Source organism: Squalius cephalus (assembly GCF_949319135.1).
Source record: "Squalius cephalus genome assembly, chromosome: 20".
Taxonomy (NCBI): domain Eukaryota; kingdom Metazoa; phylum Chordata; class Actinopteri; order Cypriniformes; family Leuciscidae; genus Squalius; species Squalius cephalus.
This window is the reverse complement of record NC_137141.1, coordinates 23,718,665-23,744,069: the sequence shown is the minus strand read 5'-3', so window position 1 is coordinate 23,744,069 and position 25,405 is coordinate 23,718,665. Positions and strand designations below refer to the sequence as shown.

General features: G+C 37.5%; 1 protein-coding gene across 1 annotated transcript in view; it reads left to right on the top strand.

Annotated features, from left to right (window-relative positions):
- ush2a (Usher syndrome 2A (autosomal recessive, mild)) overlaps window positions 1-25,405 on the top strand; it is a 210,294-nt gene that overhangs the window by 146,291 nt on the left and 38,598 nt on the right. Inside the window, exons 51-57 of the mRNA XM_079853829.1 lie at window positions 7,616-7,839; window positions 9,495-9,747; window positions 13,131-13,328; window positions 14,639-14,793; window positions 16,054-16,252; window positions 22,620-22,727; window positions 22,970-23,153. Coding sequence (XP_079709955.1) covers window positions 7,616-7,839; window positions 9,495-9,747; window positions 13,131-13,328; window positions 14,639-14,793; window positions 16,054-16,252; window positions 22,620-22,727; window positions 22,970-23,153 — 1,321 coding nt within the window. The remainder of the gene's footprint in view (window positions 1-7,615; window positions 7,840-9,494; window positions 9,748-13,130; window positions 13,329-14,638; window positions 14,794-16,053; window positions 16,253-22,619; window positions 22,728-22,969; window positions 23,154-25,405) is intronic.

Here is a 25,405-nt window from a genome sequence, read left to right as displayed (position 1 = left end):
CAGATAACACAGCATATGTCATGAGCTGGTATCCTCTTCTATTGGGGTAGAAGGATGCAGTGTGAGTCAGAACTGCAATGTGCTGTAGACAAACATGTATTTAGTAAAAGCTTTGGGTGTTTAATTAGCTTTATTAGGGATATAGAGTAGCTGCATATTTTGCTTATTTTTGATGTTGATGATATGTGAGACCAGGTGTTACAGGGATTTTACCACAGTGAAGGGGTGTTGTCATATTCAACTTGAAGCATAGTGCCTTAACCATGATGAAATCACTGTAATGCATGGCCTCGCTAGTCTGATTTTTCTTATAAAATACCAGAAACATAAGATATGCTTATGTTTGTAAGTAATTGTGTGTATTATTATTATTATTATTATTATTATTAATAACTATAGGCAGTTCTTCCATCAAAAAATTATATACACTACTGTTCAAAGGTTTGGGTGGGAAATAAAAGGTGGAAAATAAAAGAGCTGGATCTCTTCACAAGCAGTTTCCTTTTTAATCAGAATAAACTCAGGAACACACTTCTTAGGCTATGCAGGAAACAAATACACAGGAAACAGAATAACCAGCTTTTTTTCTGATGAGATCTTACAAAGAATGAAACACAGTTCTATAAATGCACAGGGAAACGCTAGTGACCAAACCAGATAATTAACACGACACAGGTATAACACATCAGGGCAAATCAAAAACCATGGTAACTGATCAACTAACACAGGAAACTGAACTGGGAACAGTGCAAATCAAACACAAACACAAAGTCAAACTCAAGCAAAGCACAAACGCAGATCAAACATGACATTGGGAAATTAATACTTTTATTCAGCAAGGATGCATTAAAGTGATCAAAAGTGATAGTAAAATCATTTAGAATATTTCTAATAAATCAAGCTCTTTTGAACTTTCTATTAATCAAAGAATCCTAAAAATTGGTATCACAAAATTGTATTTTTATTTCCACAAAAAGTTTGGCCAACAACATTGATAATAATCATTAATGTTTCTTGAGCATCGAATCAGCATATTAGAATGATTTCTGAAGGATCATGTGACACTGAAGACTGGATGACTAATAGAAATGATGATGAAAATTCAGCTTTACCATCACAAGAACAAATGACATTAGAAAATATATTAAAATAGAAAACAGTTATTTTTTATTGTATTTCTGAACTCAGAAATGCAGTGACATTGTGTTTAAGCTGCATGTGCTCCTCCAGATTGTGTAAATAGAATCACAGGCAGTTTTCTGAGGATGTCCCACTGAGATCCAGCTGATGGCCGATGGAAATGTGATTACCAGGTCCCTAAAGTGCGATCTGTCACACATTACACTCTACCCTGTCAGGACTCGCAGCGCTCCGGCGCAGTGGAGATGGAATTGTTAGAGACAGCCATCAGCTGTTTGAAAAGCTGCCTGTGAACCAATCTCTGAACCAGTCTCAAAAACAACTGCTATTAGTCAAATTACAAAAGAAAATTAACATTGTCACCTTTTGGGCACAGTGTATAAATCACTAAAGAAACAATCGATCGATCAATAAGTCAAATAATAAATCAATTTAGACCAGCATTATTTGCCATACGAAGTCTCTAGTAGTTAGAATGATTACAGAGTTTTGTTTGACAATAAACACTTTTTTAGACCAAATTTCATAGCATCATAGACATGGTTTGTGTTAAAAATAAAAATAATTAAATAAAAAAAATATGTATTATATTACATTATTTATTAATATTTGGTATTAACATAATACCTACAAATCTAAATGATTAAATACTCTTATGCTCATTTACTGAAAATCTGTTGGAATACAGCCATTGTTTTCATTAAAGGGGGGGTGAAACACTCATTTTCAGTCAATCTCATGTTAATCTTGAGTACCTATAGAGTAGTACTGCATCCTTCAAATCTCCAAAAAGTCTTTAGTTTTATTATATTTATAAAAGAAAGATAGGCTGTACCGAGTCTTTCCGGAAAAAACCGAGCGGCTGGAGGCGTGCCGTGTGAGCGGTGCTAAAGCTGTGCTTATGCGCCGATAGCTAACAACACTCAGACATTTGAAGCAGAAAAGCAGTTTTACTCACCGCCTGCGGTTCCAACGCACGACCGTGAACCTTTATCGTTGGGATAATCCTTAAGCATTAGACGATCGTCGCGAATCCGGCGTCGAACTGGGCTTTGTTTATAAAACAATCATCGTCGAAATGCAGGGAACAAACAGTCTTGCACAACTCTGTTGATGCTCTGGAAAAACAAACTCCATCCACTGGTCCCTTAACGCTGGGTTCTTTGGGAATCTGTGCAGGGTTGTCTTGCCCTGGCAACCAAAAACCCACTTCTTTGGTGACATTGACTTCCCTAAAGCCGAGCATAGCGCTTTGATGGGCGTACTGCTTTCGCTCTCTTGCTCTGGTCTACGGTTGCGCGCGCGCCCGCGTCCTTCCGGAGAAGTGCCCTTAGGACCCGTATAAGGAAATTCCGCCCCATCTGACGTCACACAGGCCCATACTCGAAAAAAAACCTTTCTGAAACTTGTGACAAACCGGAAGGAGCATTTTCGGAACAGAAATACTCCTTCAAACGTACAATTTAATTTTTGAAACTTTGTCCATGTTTATCATGGGAATCCAACTCTTTAACAGTGTAAAAAACTCAGTATGCATGAAATAGCATTTCACCCCCCCCCCCCCTTTAAGATTCTGTGTGTTTAATGAAATAACTAAAACACAAGAAAAAAAAGAAAAAAACTTTTAAATTCTATTTTCACTAAAAAGAGTGGTAATTATTTTGAATACAAAAAATAAAATCTGTGAACCTTTTTTAGTAATGAAGCAACCAAATTATTGAATCGGAGTTTTGAATCTATTCATTGAAACATACCGTTTGAACTGATTCTAGCAAATGAACTTACCAACTCTAACACAGTTTTATAACACAGTCTTAGAAAATATAATGACCAAATAAAAAGCACATCACAATCATCAGAATATTAACAATGTTGCTTAATTATAACCTGGCATATAACCAAGATTTCAAACTAGTTACAGAAACAATGACATTTGTTTGAAGGGGAACTGTGGAACATTTCATCATCCTCCATGACAAGTTACAAGAGCCTTTAAACTGTCTAAATCCAATCCAGTCTTCTGAATTTTTCCATTTGAGACATGGGAAACAGTTTAGACAATAGCCTTGAGTAATACAGGGTATTACTGTGCATGTCCCGCTGTCCTGTTTAAAGTTTAGATTTGGATTACAGGGTTCTTTGCATCTGGAGGCTTGGTGTCGTACAGAGAGATCTTTTAATATCTGCTTATGTACAGAGCTCTGCTTAAAAGCACAGTGCCTGAATCACATTCAAGGTTAAATCTGAATATTTTACACCATTTAAGTGTTAAAAGCTTTAGAGCTGTGTATGTGTGTGAGAGAGAGAGATCATAAGAGTGGGTGTGGAAATGGCTGTGACGATGTCAAAAAAGTGCAATAATTAAATATGTTCTCAAGGACACAATGACCATTTGCGAGTGGAAATGATCCCGGTGGCTGAATGCGTCAGTGTCTGCGTTGTATTTGTTACTGCACGAGCGCTTCATCATGGCTCATATGTCCTCATATTGTTCTGCCAAAGCTGTCTTGCAAATGACAAGACATGAATGCCAGAGAGGGAATTATTCCGAACACACGCCTGGATCTTTTTTTTTGCTGAGACAGATTGGAGATCATACAGATTAAGACCATTTTCTTTCAACAGTTATGATGATAGCTTTTCTTACCTTACTCACTGCTAATAATCTCAGTTAATAGGCTTGAGCAATTAAAGCATTTTGCATGGCTCAACTACTAATCACAAAGTACAGATTCCTAATGCTTTGCACGTATTGAATGGGACTAGTAGTGTCGGACCACTGATGGTGACGCTTTTGATGTTTTAGAGTTGTTTTAATAACAGAGTTAGTGGTATAGTAGTTTTATACATTAAAATTAGGTCATGTTTTAGTTAAATTTTTAAATCTTGTTTAATGTGAATATATACAAAAAAGCATTGGTTTGGAAAATCCAGACAGAGATTCATGTTTTAATGTGAAAATGCTTGTGTGCACTTTAACATATGTATAAATTAATTAAAGATTAATTAATGCTGTAAAAAAAAAAGTGTTGTTAGTTAGTTAATTAGTTAATTGTTAGCACGTTAACTAATGCATTAAAGGTGCAGTAAGCAATTTCTGAGAAACGGTGAAAGTGGATCGGACCCTTGTAGCCAATCAGCAGTAGGGGGTGTGTCCACTCATGATGGGGGAGGAGAGAGAATGAGCAAGAGGGAGATTTGAATAAAGACTGTAGAAAGAAGAAATGGTCAGAGGAAAATCACGGGAAAAATAAGGCTTATGATCAGGCAAGAGCTTTAGGGCTTAGTTTAATATTAGAAAAGCTTTCCATCTTTTTCCTGGAGAGACCCAAGCGGGAAGGCCTGAAAACAGATGCCAAGGTTACGTTGTTTCTGCTCCATACGTGAGAAACATTGGTTTTATTCATTTATTTATTCCAGGTGTTCCTGAGGGAGAGGTGAAAGAACAGCACATTAAACTGACTTTCTTCGTTTCATCCATTGGCCGCGGTTGCATGTGACAGAAAGTGCTTGGGCAGCAGTAATATTTTCACTGCTCTTTGGGGGAACTGAAAGGAGGATCAGAAGGGGGAGGTTTAAGCTTGAACATAAAACTTTAAATGCACATGTCCGAAACACAACAAATGGTACTTTTAAATGTCACTGGGTTGTTGTTGTTGTTGTTGTTGTTGTTGTTTTTTTGGGGACCTCATCCTGACCCTAAGCCAAAACCTATATACAACTACTACTGTTTGAATAAAAGGAAAAACAGTTCACAGAGAATGCATTATTACATCCCACTGCATTGCTTTTCCATAGTTTTCCCTTTTTAAACACTATATTGACGTGTTTGACTGTTTTACTCACATCTTTTGCATGACACAGCGTTCTAAACATGAGACACTCAAGAAGTTCGACTTTTTTTTACGCAAAAACACATTGTGTGAATGGCTCCTAATACTTTTTTTACACACATTTTATAAAGTTGTATATGCTAACAGTTAAAGGTGCAATAAGAGATTTCTGAGAAACATTGTTGATATTTGAAATCAACCCAAACAAACACACCCCTCTCTTAAAGCTTCGCCAACCCAAAATGCACGAACACGCAATGCAAGAGTGCATGTCTCTTTATCATAGCTGAAGTTAAACAAAATAATGCTTCACTGAAATATAAAGTTAAGATGACGAACGAACGACAAGGAATATACAGTACAAGATTATATGCGAACAAGAGTTTGTTGTGAGTCGCCAAAAAGCACATCAGCTCCAGACAATGACACTCAAAGCTGTCCTGTTAATATAGCTAACATTACATCAACAATTATATCATTACGTCACCCGAACATTTGATAGCTTTTGGCACATTTACTTTTTCTGTGCCTCCAGTGGCTAAAGTAAATTCTATTTAACCAGGATAAATACATAATAATGTACCATGTAACATGCAACTAATAAACGAGTTCACTTGCAAATGATCATTTGAAAGAAAAAAGTAAAAAATCACAGTTTCTGAAACATATCTATTTTTCGTAGATGTCCAATATCCAAAGCACTATATAGTCCTTTTGCTCTCTGAGCATGACTTTGAATGTGCTCAGCCATTTAAAAAACAAAAAAAGTGCTTTTGTTTGTACGAAGTTTTAGTTTTTTTGTCCAAAGACTTGCGTAAGCCACAGCACACATTTTTATCAGTTGCTCATTGCATGCTAAATATTTACTTATCATTAAGTGATTGAACCTTAATTCACACAGCCTAAGCACCTTATGCTCGCCTGCGTTCACTCGCACTCTAATGAATGTATGCAAATCCATCATAAATCTGAAGATTAGCTAAATCATTTTGCGGTGCTTGAAAAAACAAAGTGTGAGCTAAAAGGGTGCTCATGTTTTTTGCGCCGGGCCTACACCAGATTTAGCAGGGCAGTGATGTTCCCTCCTGTTCCTTTTCATGGCACGACAAAGATGGAGATGATGGAAAATGAATTGTTTTAGCTGACAGGCCAAGGTTAAGCGCGGAGAACAAAATAGAGGGACATCCCCAGCCAAGAGGTCAGGGTGTCAAAGTTCACTGCTCTTTAAATGAAATATCATGAAAAATGGAGCGCTGCAGGGATGGGACGTGATGGCAGAGCTATTTTGGAAAAATTGTTGAGCTGTTTATTTGCAAGTCATTGGAGCTGAAGTAATGCACCCTGGGAATTGCCACCAAATGCAGCTCTGCAACATCTGCTGTCCCTAAGTGAGTTAGAGCACGTCAGACATCTTTATGTCACTGCAGAGATGTGATGGATGCGGCCCCTAGAAAACGTTGCATAAAAATCTGCTGCGCCGTTTTGGCCGTTAAGTGAAATTACTATTTAAATTAATGGCGCTGTCACAGTTTATCTGTGCAAAGAATGAACGCTGATTAGGGTATTAAACAATTAGCAATTTATCATACTGGGGGTTGATGGTAATTATAGTAGTGATGGTTTACCCAAGGAAATAAACCAGGAGTCACTTCCTGTTAGAAGAATATTAAACTACTTTTTGGAAAATTCTATTCTTTCTTCCATCTGCCATGATACTGTACTTACTGCAAATCATACTGCATAAAAAGAATGTTTGTTCAAAACACTTTCATCTTGGTCCTTATTCCAGTAGATGCTCTGAAAATACAACTTTATATGCATTAATGCAAGTTTTTCTCAAAATGAATGTTGAGTACACTACCGTTCGAAAGTTTAGGGTCTCTTATGCTCACCAAGGCTGCATTTATTTGATGAAAAATACAGTAAAAACATATTTTGTGAATTTTTATCACAGATAACATAAACAGAAAGTTCAAAAGAACAGCATTTATTTGAAATGGAAATAATTTGTAACAAAAATGTATTTACTGCCCGTTTTGATTCATTTAATGCGTCCTTGCTGAATAAAAATATTACTTTTTTAAAACGAATAAAACGTACTTACCCTAAACTTTTGAGCGGTCGTGTAATGCAGTTAGTATTTTCACAGCTGTGTTTGCAGGGCCGGTGCGTGTATGTTGAGTCAGGCCTCTGAGAACACTGTGATGCTTTTAGAGGTAATAGGAGAGGATGCAGATGTGGATGCTGAGCACTGATGGCTGATGGGAGGAGACAGTGGCCACGTTGCCAGGTGAAGCTGATTCCCCATGCTGCACGGCCGTCTGCATCTTTTACTTGTCAGCTGCACATGCAGCTCTTTGACGTCGCCTGGAAATGTCCAATGAGCTGTAATGGCCACATGTTGGATGCTATACTCGTGGTTCAAAAAATGTGCTGACTGCAGTCATGTTTAGTCAATGTACAGTGTGAAATGTCAGATTATGAATACCCAGAATTAATTGTTAACCCCGGAAAAATTATGAGCAGTGTGAAACGTGACGCAAGATAACCCAGGATTTGAATAAACCAGGGCTAACTATTTCAAGTGTGAAAGCCCTAATTTGTATCAACATCTTTCATGTATATAAATTTGTTTTACATAGGATTCAGCTGCTGTGGAGAGCACTACATCAACACATCCACTTCCTGGTGCTGCACAGGTCCCAGCGGCGAGTCTAAAGTCCACGTGGTGGAGAACAGGACGGCGTCGCTGAAGTGCTGCTGGTCAGAGGTGATTGATCAGGAGGAGGAGTGTTGTAATGGAGTGGGCTTCAATCCGCTCACATCTGTGTGTGCTGACAGAGCCCCGGCCAGCATCCTCATCCTGGTAATTAACACTTTCACTCAGAGTGACATATTCACTGTATGTTGTTTCAGCAATAGTTCTTCAGGATGAAGACTTAGTGGAGACTTTGCCCTCAAGCTGTTCTGTAGTGTCACGCCAGTTTCTCAAACTCAGGTTAAAGCAATGCCCAAATTTTCCAAAACAGATTATGGAGAGACCTTTGACTAAATGTCTGGTCCATACTGCAGACCTTTGAAAAAGAACCGCCCACTTAGACCATTTTGATTGAGAAACTGCTTTTAGGTCAGGTATAGGTGCAGGTTTATCTGAAATCATTGATGTCACTATAATAGAGTGAAATTGAAAATATATTCAAATCAGCCCTTGTGAAAAGGAAGTACCGGTACTCTTTAGCATGCTTTTTTTATGGAAGCTAAGTTTCTTATGGAAATATGCTTAAGTGTGAACTGAATGTAGTGTTCGGACACTTAATTGTATGTTAATTGTAATTAAATGAAAATGTATTGTAGTTTAAATGTATATGTACTGCAGTTAGTTGAACTTTGGAGTGCTTTTTTGACCCACTTAAGTACATCTTTATATGCAATTTCATAATTCTGCTGTCTTTTAAATGTGGTTCTGAATTGCTTAATGTACTGACAAGCATTTGTGGTAAAGTAAAATATACTTTAATTTCATATATAAAATAAATAAATAAATATATATATATATTATATATATATATATATATATATATATTATATTTATTTATTTTATATTATATATATATATATATATATATATATATATATATATATTTGCATGCATTTTAATATATTCAGTACATATGTTATTCAGTAAATATTACATATTTCTAATGATGTAGTTGCAATTTGTGTACAAATTTTTTAATGTAATTTAAGGTTAAATGGGAACAGAAAATATAAAAATTTACTACGTTACTAGTACTACGCTAAAAGTGTTTGAAACCAAACTATGAGAACACTAACCTGGCAAACTTTTGCAAATCAATTGATTATTTAACCTTAAAAAACACTAATTGTAGATGTTCAGTACCTTGTAAACACAACTTTGATTATACTTTGATTTTGATTTGATTATACTGGCATATAGCCAGCCAATCAAATTAGAGCTGCCTGATTGAGAGAGAAATTTTCTGTTCAATGTGGATCAGACTATCAGCAAACAGAGAGGAAAAGACTGTAATGTGGAACACAACATGTGGATATATATATATAATTAGCGTATAGATTTAGCGCTGAATTAGCTGTTAAAGAGCTTCACTGGATAGGTGTTTTAGTAAAGTAGTTGAGTTTTAAACTCAAGCTGCCATGGTCTAAAGTGGAGGTTGGAAAAATGAGGCACAGAGCAGTGATGTATCTGCTCCTCTCCTCAGGAAGTAGGCACTCACAGTCACACTTCATTAATCAGATTTGCTCGCTGTAACACAAGCTCATCGTGCACCCAGCTTGAGCTCGTGAGGAAAAGAAAGAGACCAAGAAAAGAAAACTGGGATGGCGGTCATTAACTTGTAATTATGTCATTAAGGGGCATCCATGCTATTTATTGAGACAGAGGACTCCATACACACCCGCTGGCAGGGGTACTTTGACACACAACAGTTGTCTGATGACTGTTGTCACTAATGAGAGTGTGTGTGCGTATGTGTCCTTTAGGAGAAATGTCGCCCCAGTACGGTGTGTCCTGTGTCGGCAGTCGCGGGAGCTTTCTGCGGCTTGTGCGATTTTGACCCGGCGCAGTCCATTTGTACATGGGTACCAGGCGAGCCGTTCCCCGCGCACATTCCATCTCCCTCTGCTACTGCCGCCACCCCAACAGAAGCTCCTCCTACTCCCGCCCACAGCCAGCTCTGCCCATCCTCAGAGGAGCTGATATACAGTGGAGAGGCAAACCGATACAGTTTCACAGGTAAACAGGTCAACAATGTTTGTCAATTTACCCTCAATAATTGTTTTTAACGCTTTTTATTAAAAAAATATGCGAAATTGAAAGTGTTGTTATTGTTAAAATTATAATAGCATATAAATAATACTAAAATAACACTGACCTGGAATAATAGAATAACTGCGCTCTATCAAATCATACTCTTTTTTTTTCATAATTTTTAGTCATATTTTTCACAGATCAGGGGATACATCCTTGTCTGTGAAAAATAGAATTGACTACAAATTGAGAAAAGGAAAGCGTAGATAAATAAAATAAAACACAAAAATGCAAAAGAATTGCATACAAAATAAGTCAATTATATGTGTGCATGCATACCCTCTTCTGTTAAATGTTTTTTTTCATTTTTTTTTTTTTCATTTAGAAGCAGCCAGGGCTTAAAAACAAACAAAAACAAAATTATTAATCGGTTCACTCCGAGCAGAATCAGTATTTTAACGTTCCTTTTCATGCATGTCTTTGGTAACATTATCGTTCCGAAAACGGTTTGATTAGGAAAAATATAGGTTAATAATATTATTTTGATTTTAATTTTTAATTAAAAAAATTTGCCTATAATTTGCTTGAATTGAACTTTATACTAAGAGCTTGTGACTAAACCTCGTAACTCGAGTGGATCCACAAACTGTCGGCAAAACAATAGCTCTATCCTTCAATCGTGAATGAAGTCCTTCACACATTTTGTGTGAGACTGTCTCATTTGAGACTGTCTCTGCTTGTTTGCAGTGCAAGGGTAACTGAAAGATTGGTTCTTTAAAAAAGTACATTGTTTTCTTTATTCAATTATGTATTTGAGGAGCGGAAAAGAGTGTGAGTCAAGTATTTGCCGTCGAGTCATAGCCAATACAGCCTGTGCGTAACATTTCGTCTTTTATATTACAAGCTTTTTGCCAAATATATTAAACGACAGTAAAAACTAAGCGCCCACAATGTACAATAACCTTTGTAACCTGTAAGTTGATGATAACTCAATGCGATGCCCTTACTGCCTCAGATGCAACCGTTCTAATGACAGACAAAACACAAATCTCCGACATTCGCTGGTCAAAAACCTTGTAACTCGTTTTTTAAATTTCCTGAATAGTAGCGGTTCTACACTAACCTGCAGTTTTCTAACCTTTTGGTTTCAAAACACACCATGCTGGATATAACCTGCCATGGTAACATATCTTCGGATAAACTTTTGTGCCCATGGCTCTCAGCTCCGCCCTGATTGCCACATACCCCATCACCCCTCGCAGGCCGTGGGGGGGGTTATGTGGCAAGCAGGGCAGGGCTGAGAGCCCAAGGCCAGTGGCGGAATTGCTTATGAGCGTCACCTGCACGTCACACCAGTATCGAGTTTCTCACGGAGGAGCTCCGGATGGAAAAACGAGGAGTGACAACAGTAAAGGACGAGAAAGGACCTGGCCTGGATTATTTTACGTTGTGTTTTGTTTGTGTTTATGCGGCAGTCTTCCATGAGGGGCTGCCGCTTTACTTTCGTTTTATGTTTGTTTATTTTATGATATTAAAGTTACGTTTGTACGTTCGCCGGTTCCCGCCTCCTCCTCCTCCCCTGAACACAAAACTTGCTACAACCGGTTAATGGTAATTTCAAATAAGCGTTTCTGTTCAGTACGTTTAAACCTGATTTAGTTTTCAGTTTTGTTTATGTTCCTGTTTTTGTTCGTTTCCTTGAACCAGTTCAGAGCCCTAGAAGCAGAGTCATCATCAAGAGGAAGGGGTGAAGGGGGTCCATTTTATGGTACAGCCTTATTTGGGCTCAGGGGAGAGAAAGCTAACTAGGAACATTTTTTCTAGAGCCCTGTAAATTTACGCAACAAACCTGCAGATGAGAGCCAAATGTGTTCAATAAACAAGAAATAGTATATGCCCAACATCTTTTATGTAAAGACATCAAACTGAATGCCATACACACACAAGAAGGAAAGTGTCAGTCATTTTGGGAATGTTCCTCACACTGTAAACATCTGCACATTTCATGTGTTCACAAGAACAGATGCTTAAGTGTGTATTAATTGTTGTGAGACATAAATCTCACCTGCTATTTCGAAGTCATCATTAAAACTTTAAGATAGGTGTTTAGAGCGCCCCCTTGACTCACACTCTTATTAATGTTTTCAGGGGGAGTGCTGGCCCCTCGTTCTGGCTCAACCTCATCTGAGGTGTTATTTATTTGGTTAGTTACGTCTGTTTAATCAAGACTAATGCAGGAGTTGAGGGGGCTGGCTGGCACGAGGAGAGTGATTCTAGTCAGCGCTGTGCCACCATCTGGGCAGAAGCGTATAAACCTGTCGTGGCCCTGCACTCCTCCAGATGTTTCTCACGCCCCCATACCCGCACCCCGGAGAAAGATGACACTGAGTGCTCTCGGACAAATGCTGCCCAAGAGTTGATTTGCCAGCCACACAAATATGAACGATTCCGCTTCCTCCTGACTTTGTGTAGCAAACACCCTTGAGGCCTTGGGGTTTTGTGTATTTTAACGTCATCATGAAATACAAATTCACCCTGTTTAAATCTAACAATGTGTCACTGGTCTTGTTGTACATTATGATGTTTTTCAGTAGAAAAAAAGTTTGTTTTACATACAAACCTTCTTTTTCGACAGCACCAATCTCTCTTTTTTCAACCCCTCCTATAAAATCCACTTTGCTCCATTCTAGTTTGAAACACCCACTTTTTACAATCCAATCAATTCGCCCTACATTTTTTTCGTTGAAAATCTTAAAATTACAGAAGTAGGGGTTACAAATTATATTTCATGTTTTCAATTAAAATTTAAATGAACCTTTTTCATTAATTATAACTTTATTATTATTACTACTACTACTATTATATTCAGTTTTTATTTTCAAAAGAAAAGAAAATAATAAATTGGTATTGCCTAATGTACAATCAAATTTAATTTTACTTAAAAAAAATTATATAAAATGACGGCGTTTGCTCATTTACATATGTCTATTTTATTTATAAATTAGTATGTAAATAAGTTTGCTTGGTTAACTTTAATTTGTTGTGAGACTGTGTCTTGTCCTCTGAGAAGGGTATTTTTCATCCTGTCACTCATAGAAGTGCCTCCGCCTGTCTGATGAAACCCATCTCGGAGATTTACACCCATGACTCCCCAAACACATGTATACAACAAACTGCTGTATTTCTGATAACAAAAAGCATTACAGTAAACAGTGTCCCTGGCTGCTCATTAAACTTTAGTCTTGTTTTAGTGTGAAGACTGACACACTTTAGAGACTCTCCTGTGATGCTGTCAAGAACGAGGTTTCAGGGACATTGTGAGGAATAGGTGTATTTGTGTGACTGTGTTCTCTTGTGTGTTATTTCAGACAGTGAACTGGACCCTTACACCAGTTATGAGTATAGAATTGGTGCTTGGAACAGCTTTGGCCGTGGGTTCAGTCCCTCCTCTCGTGTCACTACTAAAGAAGACGTTCCCTGGGATGTGCCTCCTCCTCACTGGAGCCATGTAGGCCTGCGTGATGACATCATCCAGCTTGAATGGTCAGCCCCCAAAAAAAACAATGGTAATTATTTTAAAAAGGTGGTGTTGACTTTTATTACATCCCATTCCCGCTATAGCTGAGTGAAACCAATCCAGTGACCTAATAAAATAAAATAAATAATAATAATAAAAAAAGGCATCCCTGGTAAATATGATAAAAAATGGCTGTAAAAAATAAATCTGCATTGTTTATCCTTTTGATCTTTCATTCAAATTTTTTTCAAAAATCTAACCTTTCATTGAAGTAAAAGATTTGAAAGTGGGGGGAAATCACATTATGAAATATGTTGTATGTTTTTACAATATAATGTAATGATTTTGGGTCCTGATGACATCAATTCGGTGTCCCAATTTTTATAATACTATATATTTTATTTACAATATAGAGTACATATCAGTTTACAAATATCATAAGTGAATTATGTGCTAAGAATTGTATTAATTACACATTAAATATCTTCTCATAGTTTGTACACAAAATCCACACAGTTTGTTTATATCTGTATATATAGTGGACAAAGCAACAGTTTTGGACTATTTATGATATCATGTTTCTTCATTTTTAAGTGTTATTGCTTCCAGCTTGGAAATGTATAATAGCTAACTAAAATGCACATTGCACAGTTCATATTTAGGAACGATAGGTCCTTGAGACTTGAAACCTCTTGAAAATGTAAATGTTCTTTATAGTTTCACAATTTGTTAATTAATAATCCTATAAAGTTTGATTTCTTTTTCCCTTCAAATCAAAGCACATAATTTTTTTTTTGCCAGATGCCACTGCTAGTAATGCAGTTTCTTACTCTCATGGTAATATTGTCATATGTTTATTCAGTAGAACGTTTGGTTATGTAAATGATTAATCACGGAGTGAATCAGTTTGGGTAATCCACGCCTGAAGTCGTGACTCTCAGAAGATTTACTCACATTTCCCCCAACAAACTGGATGGCAGGCTTTTTCTTCAGGCTGTAATGATATGACTCAGACAGAGTGGAACTAGCTGATTGTTTTATCATCTCTCCTCTGAAGACCTGCCTGTTATTAAGCGTAATCTGCATAGCTCGGCAGAATAATTTATGAAGAACAAAATTCACATGCGCATAAACACTAAGTGAGAATAACAAGCTTCATTTTAGGGAACTTCTGTGCCACTTAATATGTAAAGAAACATGCTGATTGCTCATTAGGACTTCACTCTGTGTGCTAATCAAACGGCTTGCCACCCAATCTGTTGTGATTTGAAAGTTAGTTCAACGGTTTCACTACTGCACTGAGTGGAATTAATGTTGAAGCCATTTTTTGACCCTGTGTGTTTTTATGTACTCTGTTAGGTGAGATAAGTCACTATGTGATCCTGCGTGATGGACAGGAGCGCTACCGTGGCACCGATCATAGCTTCACAGATGCGGGAGGAATCCGACCTTTTCGGGAGTACATGTACCAGCTCAGAGCCTGCACTGCTGCCGGCTGCACAGACAGCTCAAAAGTGAGTCTATTTCTCATCTACCTCTCATACTGAATCATACAACATAACAGTGAAGTGTGTAATTACATTGCCACTAGTGGTACCAAATGGGTTTGCAACAATGACCAATTCTAAACAGGTTTCCCGAACACAACCAGCCATTGGTTGGACAAATACACAGTATCCCTCCCCAAACTAACACTATCAATTGATATTATGTGCTGTGTCGGGTCAGTTAGGATGCTCTGACCGGAAACAGCAACATTTATTTAATAGTGTAATTTTGATTCAGCGTTTGTTTAACAAATCAATGTTTTGATACGTTTAAAGAGACACTTTTTGGGGATAGAACTTTAAACATGTTTGTAAAAGGTACTGTTCAAGTGTAACAAAAAAAACAGTAATATAGTCACTCCTACCCACTCTCTCATTTTCCTATTGTCCTTCATCTTTACAGTCTTACCCGCAAATATTTACAAGCATTGTGCTGAACAGCTACAAAACACTTGTAAAGTATTGCAGGAGTCGTACTCCCCCTTTCATGCCCATGTTATGTTGCTAGTGCCGAGTAAACAGGATATTTTTAATGGCAAGCTAATGGAAGAAGAGCAACAGCTGACTTCCTGCCATAATTGTTGTCTCCTTGTAATAGCTGTCAGCGGCTCAGCTGATGAAAAAGGAAATTAACCTGTCTATCTTCTCTTCTTATGTCTAATTTAGGATCCGATTATCAATAACCGCACAGATCTGCTAGAGGCAAAGTAAAAAGAACCTCCCAGAGCAGCGTTAGGTCCATTTTTCTTTCCACACACCTCCGGGGTCTTGCCCAGCACACCAATTGGCCACCAATGATCCACTTCTTCTTTCTTCTTCCCCCTCGCACGATCGTGTTTAAGTGGAGCTGGATTAACTTGTACACCTGCAAGCATTGCCCAAACAGTTGCAATTATTGTCCGACCCAATACAAGGGGAGCAATTACCACGGGGCACCCTGTTGTCGTTCAACGGGACCCTGCTCAGCCAGCTCTGTCGGTGGGAATGAGGAACCTGATTTAATCTTTGTGGACACTCTGCAGGCTCACAAGCACATCAGGCCAGCGCCGGGCCAGACTACACGTAGCTGGGAAAAAAAACACCTTAACCACCTCTCACGGCCCTTTCCTAATAGTCTGCCACTCCTAAAGACAAGAGTTGAAACCACTAGTGACATTCTATTAGAGCAGGATATCCAAGCCTCCATTAGGGCAAATTGCTCTGTAATTCTTTTTGTTGTGTGTCCAGGTTGTGGCAGTGACTGTCCAGGGGGAGCCAGAGGGAATCGCCGCTCCCGTGGTGAGCGCGCTGGGGCCCGGGGCACTAAAGATCAGCTGGGTGGCTCCAGCCAAACCGAACGGTATCATCCGGGAGTACCACATCAATCAGAGCGGCGTTGGAGTGATCCACACGGAAACAGAGGGGGAGATGGCTTACAATGTCACAGGTATCACATATACTCTACTTTTCAAAAGTTTGGGATCAGTACGATTTTTTATTATTTCTTTATATTTTGAAAGAAATACATTTATTCACAAAGGACACATTCAAATGAAGGTGGCAGTAAAGAGTTACAAAAATATTTACAAAAAATTCAAATAAATGCTGTTCTTTTAAACTTTCTATTCATTAAAGAATCCTGAGACAAATGTATGATGGTTTCCACCAAAAATATTAAGCCCCACAACTGTATATCAATATTCAACATATAATAAGAATAATGATCAGTATAGTATTTGAATAATCTCTGAAGGATCATGTGATGCGTAAAATTCAGCTTAGCCATCACAGGAATAAATTACATTGTTAAATATATTAAAATAGAAAACAGTACTTAGAAATGATGTAATAATATCTCACAATATTACTTGCCTTGGTGACCATAAGAGGCTTCTTTAAAAAAAAAAAAAGCAACTTACCAACCATAATATTAATTAGTTTTTATATACACAGTAGTTCTTGCTATAGATTTGAATGATCTGTAGTTAAAATTATATATATTTTTTAATATTATTATTTTACTTTTTTTTAATGATTTGTTTTTAGGACCCACATTTTTATGAAGGGAATCATATATCTCTGCATTTTGTTTCCCATATGTCTGTTTTATAAGACTTATTGTTATACCATCTAACTACAGTCCGCGAAGCTTTTTTGCTTAGCAGATTAAGTAACTCCGATATATTTTAAACTGTAAAACAGATTAACAATGAAGAAAAGTTTGTGTCTAATACCTGTAAACTCTTTAACTCCTTTAACATAAGGAAAGTACTAAATGAGAGAGAGGAATAAAGAGGAAAGTCAGAGGGCGAGTGATGAATCAGTTTAGCAGCAGAGAGCAGCCGCCCCCTACACGCTGCCCCATGCTGGCCCTGACGGCAGCAGCAGCGAGAGTAAGAGAGAGAGAATCCGCCGTGTCTCCTCCACGTGCCCTGCCTTTATTTATGCATGCTGTTTCTGGAAGCAATCTAATGACTGAATTTACACCTGATTCCCGCAATGAGCAGCCGGCCTGCCCATCACTCCTGAGGCCTCCGCTGATTTGTGGGGCTTCTTTTATCTGCCTGGGAGAGGAGCAGTGTTCCTGGCCCTGAGCCATCCGTCACCACCGCAAGGGTACGCACAAGGCGCACTCCCACTTTCAGTGCCGCCCGACTCTACACAGCCCAGCACATGGCAATGGACAGCTGCACAACAGCCAGCACACACAGAGAGAGGGGTTTAGATTAAGTGCTCACAAATATATTTCCTTCCAAGAAAGATTTACATTTTCCTCTGAGCAGTATCTGTTTTCAGTATGAGCAGTATCAGTATCACTTTTTTTAGTTTTTTTGTTACACCAAAAGTTATTATTCAATTTTCTTTTATATTGTTGTGCCCATTGTCTTAATGCAGCCCAAATGAAATGCGTTTCTCAGCTAATATTGATACATGTAACTGCTATTAATGTAATTATTACAATGGGTAAATAATGTAATTAAATACAGTAGATTCAATTATAAATGTGTAATCAAGTGGAAGCAATAATAATAATTTATTTTTATTTTTCATGCTATTTTGTACACATTGTCTTAAAAAGCCGCTACTTTTTATAATGTCTGCAATGGTAATGTAATGTTTGGAAGCTTTACAAATATTGATACACGCAACTGCTCTTAATATAATTATTACAATCGGTAGATATTGTAATAAATTCAATTAAAAATGTGTAATCAGTTGGCAGCAATAATAACAATAGTAGTAGCAAAATTATTTATTTGTTTGTTGTCTAGACTGGAATATGTATTTTGTTCCTTTTAAATGATCTTTTTGAATGGGCTCCTATTCAAATAGCACATATGCGCTGTAAGTGTCTGTCTCTACGGACCAATATGAAACGCATAATTCATGCAGAGAGGAAAAAGAGAGAATGTTTCTCGCTCTAGCCTGTCGACACTATCACTGACATGATTATCAAACCTGAGTCGGGCACATCGTTTTGAGGAGCATCTGATCTCTTTCCAGTCAGGATTAATCTGAATGAATCGTATGCAGGGAGCCGCTCCTCTGAGAGATGGCTGACTCTGGGAATGCTAACATCCCATAACGCCGGAGAGAATGACAGCCTCACTTCCCGTGTATGAGCTTACGGACGTCCAGGAGAAAATCAGGCTCATTTATTTAAATATATTTAAAAGAAAAAGAAAAAAAAAAGTGTTTTGTTGACTGTGCAGTCTGTGTAGCTTAAACACCTCATAGGCAGAGTCTCACTGAAAGCAATGATGTTTAAACAGCAGGTTTCCTGTGTTTAGCTGATCTACTTGAGGAATCTCCTGGCGTGTAGTTCTCAGCTTTTCTCTCCGAACACAAGCTCAGACCTCCCTCCCTGCCTTCAGCAGTGCTCAGCCACAGGCTGTATGTCTGTGCACTCCAGAGGAGCCACTGGGAAGCACCACATTTTTGTAAATAAGCTTGAAATCAGCAGGGACCTTCAAATGGTTGGAGCTCAACTGCAACTTGCTGTCGACCAAAGATATTTCAGCTAGTAGCGGCGGTAAGGGGCTTTCCGAGTTCTTTCTGTTCCTCTGAAGGCCCTGAAGTTGGCAGCGACGGCACGCACCAAACAAATCATCCAGTCCTGGATCCTGGGGTGAGTGGGGAGGGAGGGGATCTGATGGCAGATTTGGCCGGCTGGCAGTGTGGCGTGTTTAAGACTTGGCTGGGGGTGATGGCAGGCAAAGGCGGTCTCGCTGGCTGGGATGTGAGGCAGCGGTGATGGCGTTCAGTCGCTGGCAGAGGCTGCAAAATGCCTTTGCTCGGGGTTTCCTTTGTGGAGAGGCTCTAAAGCCGCGTTGAGACTTTCATGTCCCTCTGCGCAGAGCGGTAAATCCTACCAGTGTTTTGTGCCGTGCGCCGGCTCGGGCAGCCTGAGCGTCTGTGCTCCAGCGCCGACTGCTGCTGGGAAGCACCTCCGTGCTCCTTAAAACCTCCAAACTTCCTGCTTTCCCTCACTTGACATGATTAAGCACACACCAAAGTGCTCAAGCCTCCTGCTTGCTTTCTTTGTGGCAACAAAGCCGCCACTTTAAACACCGCATTAGAGTCACTGGGTTACAGATTTAGCTTTGGTACCTATGAAACTATTAAGACTAAAACTTAATTTAGAAGCAAGTTGAGGGCTTGTTATATGCACAATTTTATACAAAAATACAGATTCTTTATTGGCATCTATGGTTCCATGAAGAAATTTTAAATTCCCTGAAACATTTTCATTACACAAAAGGTTCTTTATTGTTCTTAAAATCCTCTTCACACTAAGGAAAAAAATGATTCTTTTAAGAACTGATCACTGAAAGATTCTTGGATTGGAACCAACATTTTTAAGAGTGTATGTGAGTTTACTACATATACATCAAAAAATTACATTTATTGAAGTTGTGTGTGATGCATGGAATTGAAAGAGATCGTGTTCAAACATTTCTTTGTAGCTACAGGAGCTGTGCGCACGTTCACACACACTGTGAGAGCCGGCCCTTTCATATGACAGCACTCCTAGTGACAAAGACAGTTCCTGTCCCCTTTGTTATTGTAATGAATGAAGACCAAATAAATGAAAGGCATCAATAATTAAAGCATTATTAGTTTTGACTGTGACTTCAACACATTGGGAAAAATCCAGTGAGTGAGAAAAAGGTTTATAAAAGCTTTTTTTGTACCTTTTAAATGTTTTTTTCCCTAGATCATACAATTAAGATTATAGACTACACCTCAATTGCCTTTTATTTTAATAGGGCAGAAGAAGGTGATTTATTTATTTCACTTTTTTTTGCACGATGGAAAATTGCATTGTGAAATGTGCTTTAATTAACTAAGTGTAGTGTTGTATGATTATTTAAATTGCATAAAAAATTAACAAATTAATATTTAAAAAAAAAAAAAAAAGTAAAAACACCAGTCTTCAAAATGTGCTTTTTAGTGTGCATGCCAAATTATTAGTCCAAATTTGAGTAAAAAAAAAAAAATTCTTAGTATCGCAGTCAAGATGCACTTCATCATAGCAAATTAGCTTCTGTTAAATTAAGTATAAAATCCCCAAAGAATCTAAAATATGTATAGCTTTTCGCTCTCAATTATATAAATTATGTTGCAAGCCATGCGTTTAATTGGACATTTGTAAATGAATTAATAATATATTAATATTCAATACTAGCATTTTAATTCTATTTCTAAAACTAACTCTATTAGTTTAAGTCTTCATTGAATGTTTTCATAAAATATAATGCTCTGAAAATGATTCTAAACGTGTCAGCTTGTAACATACTTTATATTTCCAAGTTACACAATTAAAAACGAAAGACTTCATATCATTATGTAAGTGTATAAAGTCACTGGTTAGTTTTAGCCAGCACCACATTCTCAAACCCCTTCACCTGGCTTATCAGTCTTCCGTGTGCAGCTGCTTTAACAGGGTTCAGAGAGGTCTGCCCATGTCCTGATAGAAGAGAAGAACCTTTGCCTCCTAAATTATGCGTGAGCGGGAGGAAACTGATCCTATAAAAGGCATCAGGGGTAGTCTCCTAGCTTGGCTGACACGTAGAGCCCACAGATCGCTTCATAATCCCCTCCAGACAGAAAAAAAAAAAAACATTAAGTAATTGTAGACAGGAAGTGGGCACTTAATTATTTAGAGGTTTTTATCAATGTGGCAGGTAAAGTGAGTAAGCATTGCAGGCCTTTTCTCATCAGGTCGCCACGTTCAGGAATAGCACCTATCATCTTCTCATATTCTCTAATGCAAACAGTAAATGGCAGCTTGTCAATAAAATACCTTTTTATATCGTTTATTACCTCACACTTCCTCACTGTGCTGTACGGAGCAATTTGGATGACAGTTACGGCATTGTTTCACTTTGTGTTAGCTGTGTGCTACAAATGGGCCGTTGTGTGCTTAGAGGGGTTAGAGCTAAAATGATTGATTTTTTTTACTCCTGTTTATTTATATATGTATTTATTTGCAATTTTCATTAAAGGTGCATATGGCTTTAACAGGCTAAGAGTGCCCCCTTCAGTTTGAATGGAATATCAAAATGTAACTGAGGGTGATGTCGTGAATGGATCAATATATATATTTTTTTTTTTTTCTGGTATAATATACATGCATATTAATAATTACGATTTCCAGCTTGATATTAGACAGCATATGCTTTGTTTAAGTGCAAGTTTGAGTCCATAAAAATAGTATTGTCTGTGTAATTTTAATATTTAAAATTAAATAATCTGTTTCCTATGTATTATAATAATAATAATAATAAATTGGGATGTTAATACTTTTACTAATATTATTTCTAAAACTAACCTCCATGAGGTTATTTCTGACTAATCATTCAGAGATTTTTTTTTCTGAATAATGTAATCTTCCCATTAGTTACCCAAGTAGATTGATCTCTAAATTAGGTTGGATTTACGGCATGCGAATGGTTTCAGCCCCCCTGAACGCCAAATGCTCTAATAACTTACCCCTCAACACTATAATAACCTAGCCCTTCTAGAATACACACCTGGACATGTTTTGCATGGCGATGTGTGAAGTGAAGCTTTAAAGGCAATATTCAGTGGTTTTCCCCTGTGTTTAGTATGCTCAACAGAATTCTTTACTTAACCCAAACACAGCTCAACGTTCTGAAAAAATTGATCTGTGTTTGGGTTAAATGAGAGAGGCCGTAAGGCATACTAAACAGGAGCACGGGTGCATGTGTTCCTCCAGATGTGGAGGCAGTGCTCGACGGACACAGGCACGGCTTTACGGGGTGTGCAGAGTTCAGGATTAAAGTGAGATTTAAAGTGCTTCAGGATTAGAACCAGATTTAGAGTTCTGACTGCTGAAGCTGCATCTTTGTCACAGGTGCTGTGTTAGACACCAAACTACTCATACATTTCATAAACAAACAACATATATATATATATATATTAATGAATCCAAAAGCTTGTTAATTCTATTATTTATATACATTTAGTTGTTCAGTGGGCCATTGGCTGTAATATTCAGAGGGATTCCAGTGTATTGTTTGCTGTTATGTGAGGTACAGAGTTGTTATACATTTAAATCAGATACATTTTATATTTCTAATAAATATTGATAGTTTTTTTATATATATATTTAAAACTACATTATAATTAAGTAGTAAATAATATTAAATTATATTCACATTTTATATTTTGAAATTATAATATTATATATATTATATTTATTATTAAATTCATTAGCACATGTGTAAGTGCAGAGGTGATTGTTGCAGATGGTGTTTAAAAGCAATGTCTGCTGACTGTTTTTGCAGGTCTGCAGCCGCACACCGACTACAGCTTCATTCTTGTTGCATGCACTGCAGCCGGTTGCGGAGCAAGTCAGCCATCTATGGGTCGCACACTGGAAGATGCACCAGCAGGTTAATGCACTTACACACACTGACACTCACTATAACATATCATCTCACACTAAAAACATTGTTGTTTGTTTTTGATTTTCAATGCATAATCAGATTTTTCACATATATATATATATATATATATATATATATATATATATATATATATATATATATATATATATATATATACACACTGTATATTGTATTTAATATATTCACTTGTCTCGTCTGTCCTATCCCCTGTGTTTTCTCTTCTCTAGATGTGTGGGTGGTGCCCAGGCATATACAGGTGAACTCTTCAGCAGTGGAGCTTCACTGGAGCCAGCCGCTCAAACCCAATGGCCTGCTCTCTCGGTATCGGCTGCTGCGTGACGGAGTGGTCGTCTTCACCAGTGACGGAGGAAAGATGAGCTACACAGACGCTGGCCTTCAGCCCAACACCAGGTTCTATCTATCGGCTATCTTTAACAAGCCATTAGCACTTGATTATCGATGACATCTAATCCTATGTGTGTCTTAAAGAATCTTGGGACTCTACAATAACAGAGCTCTTCAGTAACAGAGCTGCTCTGATACCAAATCATTAAAAGTTTTTAAGAGGAGCGAGCAGGGAGGCTAGCTAATGAGCAGCAGCGTTGGCTTGGAGAGTCGCATTGATCGGGTCCCCCTTGTGATTCGAGTTAGGACACCAACTAAACTTTTCTACTGTTGATTGAGAGTGAGACTGAGGCTCAAAATGGCTCAACACTAAGCTTTTAATTGTCTTAACTACAAATTATTGGTCAGGAAATTACACTTTGAAAAGCCATTTAATGCAAGAATGGCTTGCTTCCCACAAATGAAAAGTTGTTATCTTTAGAGGAATGATCAGATGTTATTTTTCAACAAGATAATACTCCCGCCCAAATTGCAAAGACAACCCAGAAGTGGCTTGAGAACAAGTCTATCAGGCTCATGTTTTGAGTCCAGATTTGAACCCTATAGTGAATATTTGGGCTCACGTTAAACTGAAACTAACTGGGAGACGTTTTTCAACTGCTCATGAACTGTTTGAAGCCATTAACATGGAGTGGAACAACACTGACTCTTCTTCCTATAAAAAGCTGTCTGCAAGTTTACCCACACAGCTTAAACATTTAAAGAAAACAAAGGGGAAGGAAATTCCATGCTAAGTTATTTTATCTACAGAACTAGTATTTGTGCAATTCTTGTTAATTTCCTGACCAGTGATTTGTGATTAAAATGGTTGACCATTAAAAGACCATTTTTGGCTTGGCCCTTTTTCTTTTTCTTTTTGCCCAGGAGTGTATACATGTATATAACAAATTATTTAGTGTATTAATGTGTTCAAGTCATTTATTTCTAAACATAGTTAACCAAGGGTCCAGAAAAACCTCCAAACAAATAATTTTACTGAGCATAAGAACTATTTACTTGTGTAAACGCCACAATAAAAGTACATAGAATAAACAAGTAATAAGATCAGTGATGATCTTCCAGCACTGTTTCAGCTGTGCGCTCCTATTCTGTGGCATATGGTAAATCAAAACCTGTCTATCTGAACGATCAAACCAACCTAAGTGCTCTCCAGCTGTAAAACAGTGTTCGATTGGTCTCTACACATTGTACCCACCACACCCGAGATCCCGTTTCCAGTGGTTGAACTTTCAGATGACATTGGAAAACCCAGAAGACCTATAGCTTTAGCCAAGCAGCATGTCAGGTGACAGGTCACTCCGTGAGCTACGCATTGTCGTTCAAGACCACCTGTTCTAAATAAAGACGTGATCTACTATGGTTTACTGATGTTTTGTGTTACAAAACAAGTTACAAAATGTGGCGCAAAAGAATCATGTGTATACTGTTTACACGTGCGTCGGCGGCGCTTTTTCATACAAATACTTGGTACGCTTTGGTCTCTTACTAAAACAAATATGCTTGTTTTATTCAGCTAGTTGAGACCTTTTCAATGAAAAATGACACGAGTCTATCTGTTATGTACGATGATTTTACAGATCACATTTTCATGTAAAGCAGTTATTTTTTCATGCTATGAAAATAGAGCACTTCTGATATGTCAGCAAATTTAAAAGCACTTGTTAAGTGATGGTCATATCCCTATTTTCTCTGGAAAGCTTCTAAGCTTTAAAATTACCTATTTTGTGTTGGTTAAGCAAGTTGTTGTTAAGTAATGTGAAAACTTAGTAGTGCTTCAAATTTAGGAGGTTAAGTTAAAGATTAATAAATTAATTGATTGTTAATTTAAACAACGATCGATTATGGGAATTTAGGTAAATTGACATTCCTAGTATGTTATAGTAATGAAAGTATATAAATAATTGTATAAAAACAATTAAAATATTTTTCGTCTTAATTCATTTTTGTAATAAATGAATTCCTAAGATTATTATTTGTATGTATTATTTTTTTATGTGCCGAATAATCAGAAACCATCTACTTAATAATGAACATAAAAAAATATGAGAATATAATTTTCTTGGTGTTGTAGAAATTCAGCTGTTTTGTCAATGCCTCGTTATTCATGAATATATCCAGTCTTAGCATCTGTGAAATCTGTTGGTTGGCTGTAATCAAAAAATGCACACAGGGACTCTGTGCAAAATAATTGGCTAGTTTGTGCAATATGTTGTGTAAATATTTGCAATGGTTCATTCTCATAAGCTGCTTAAGATACA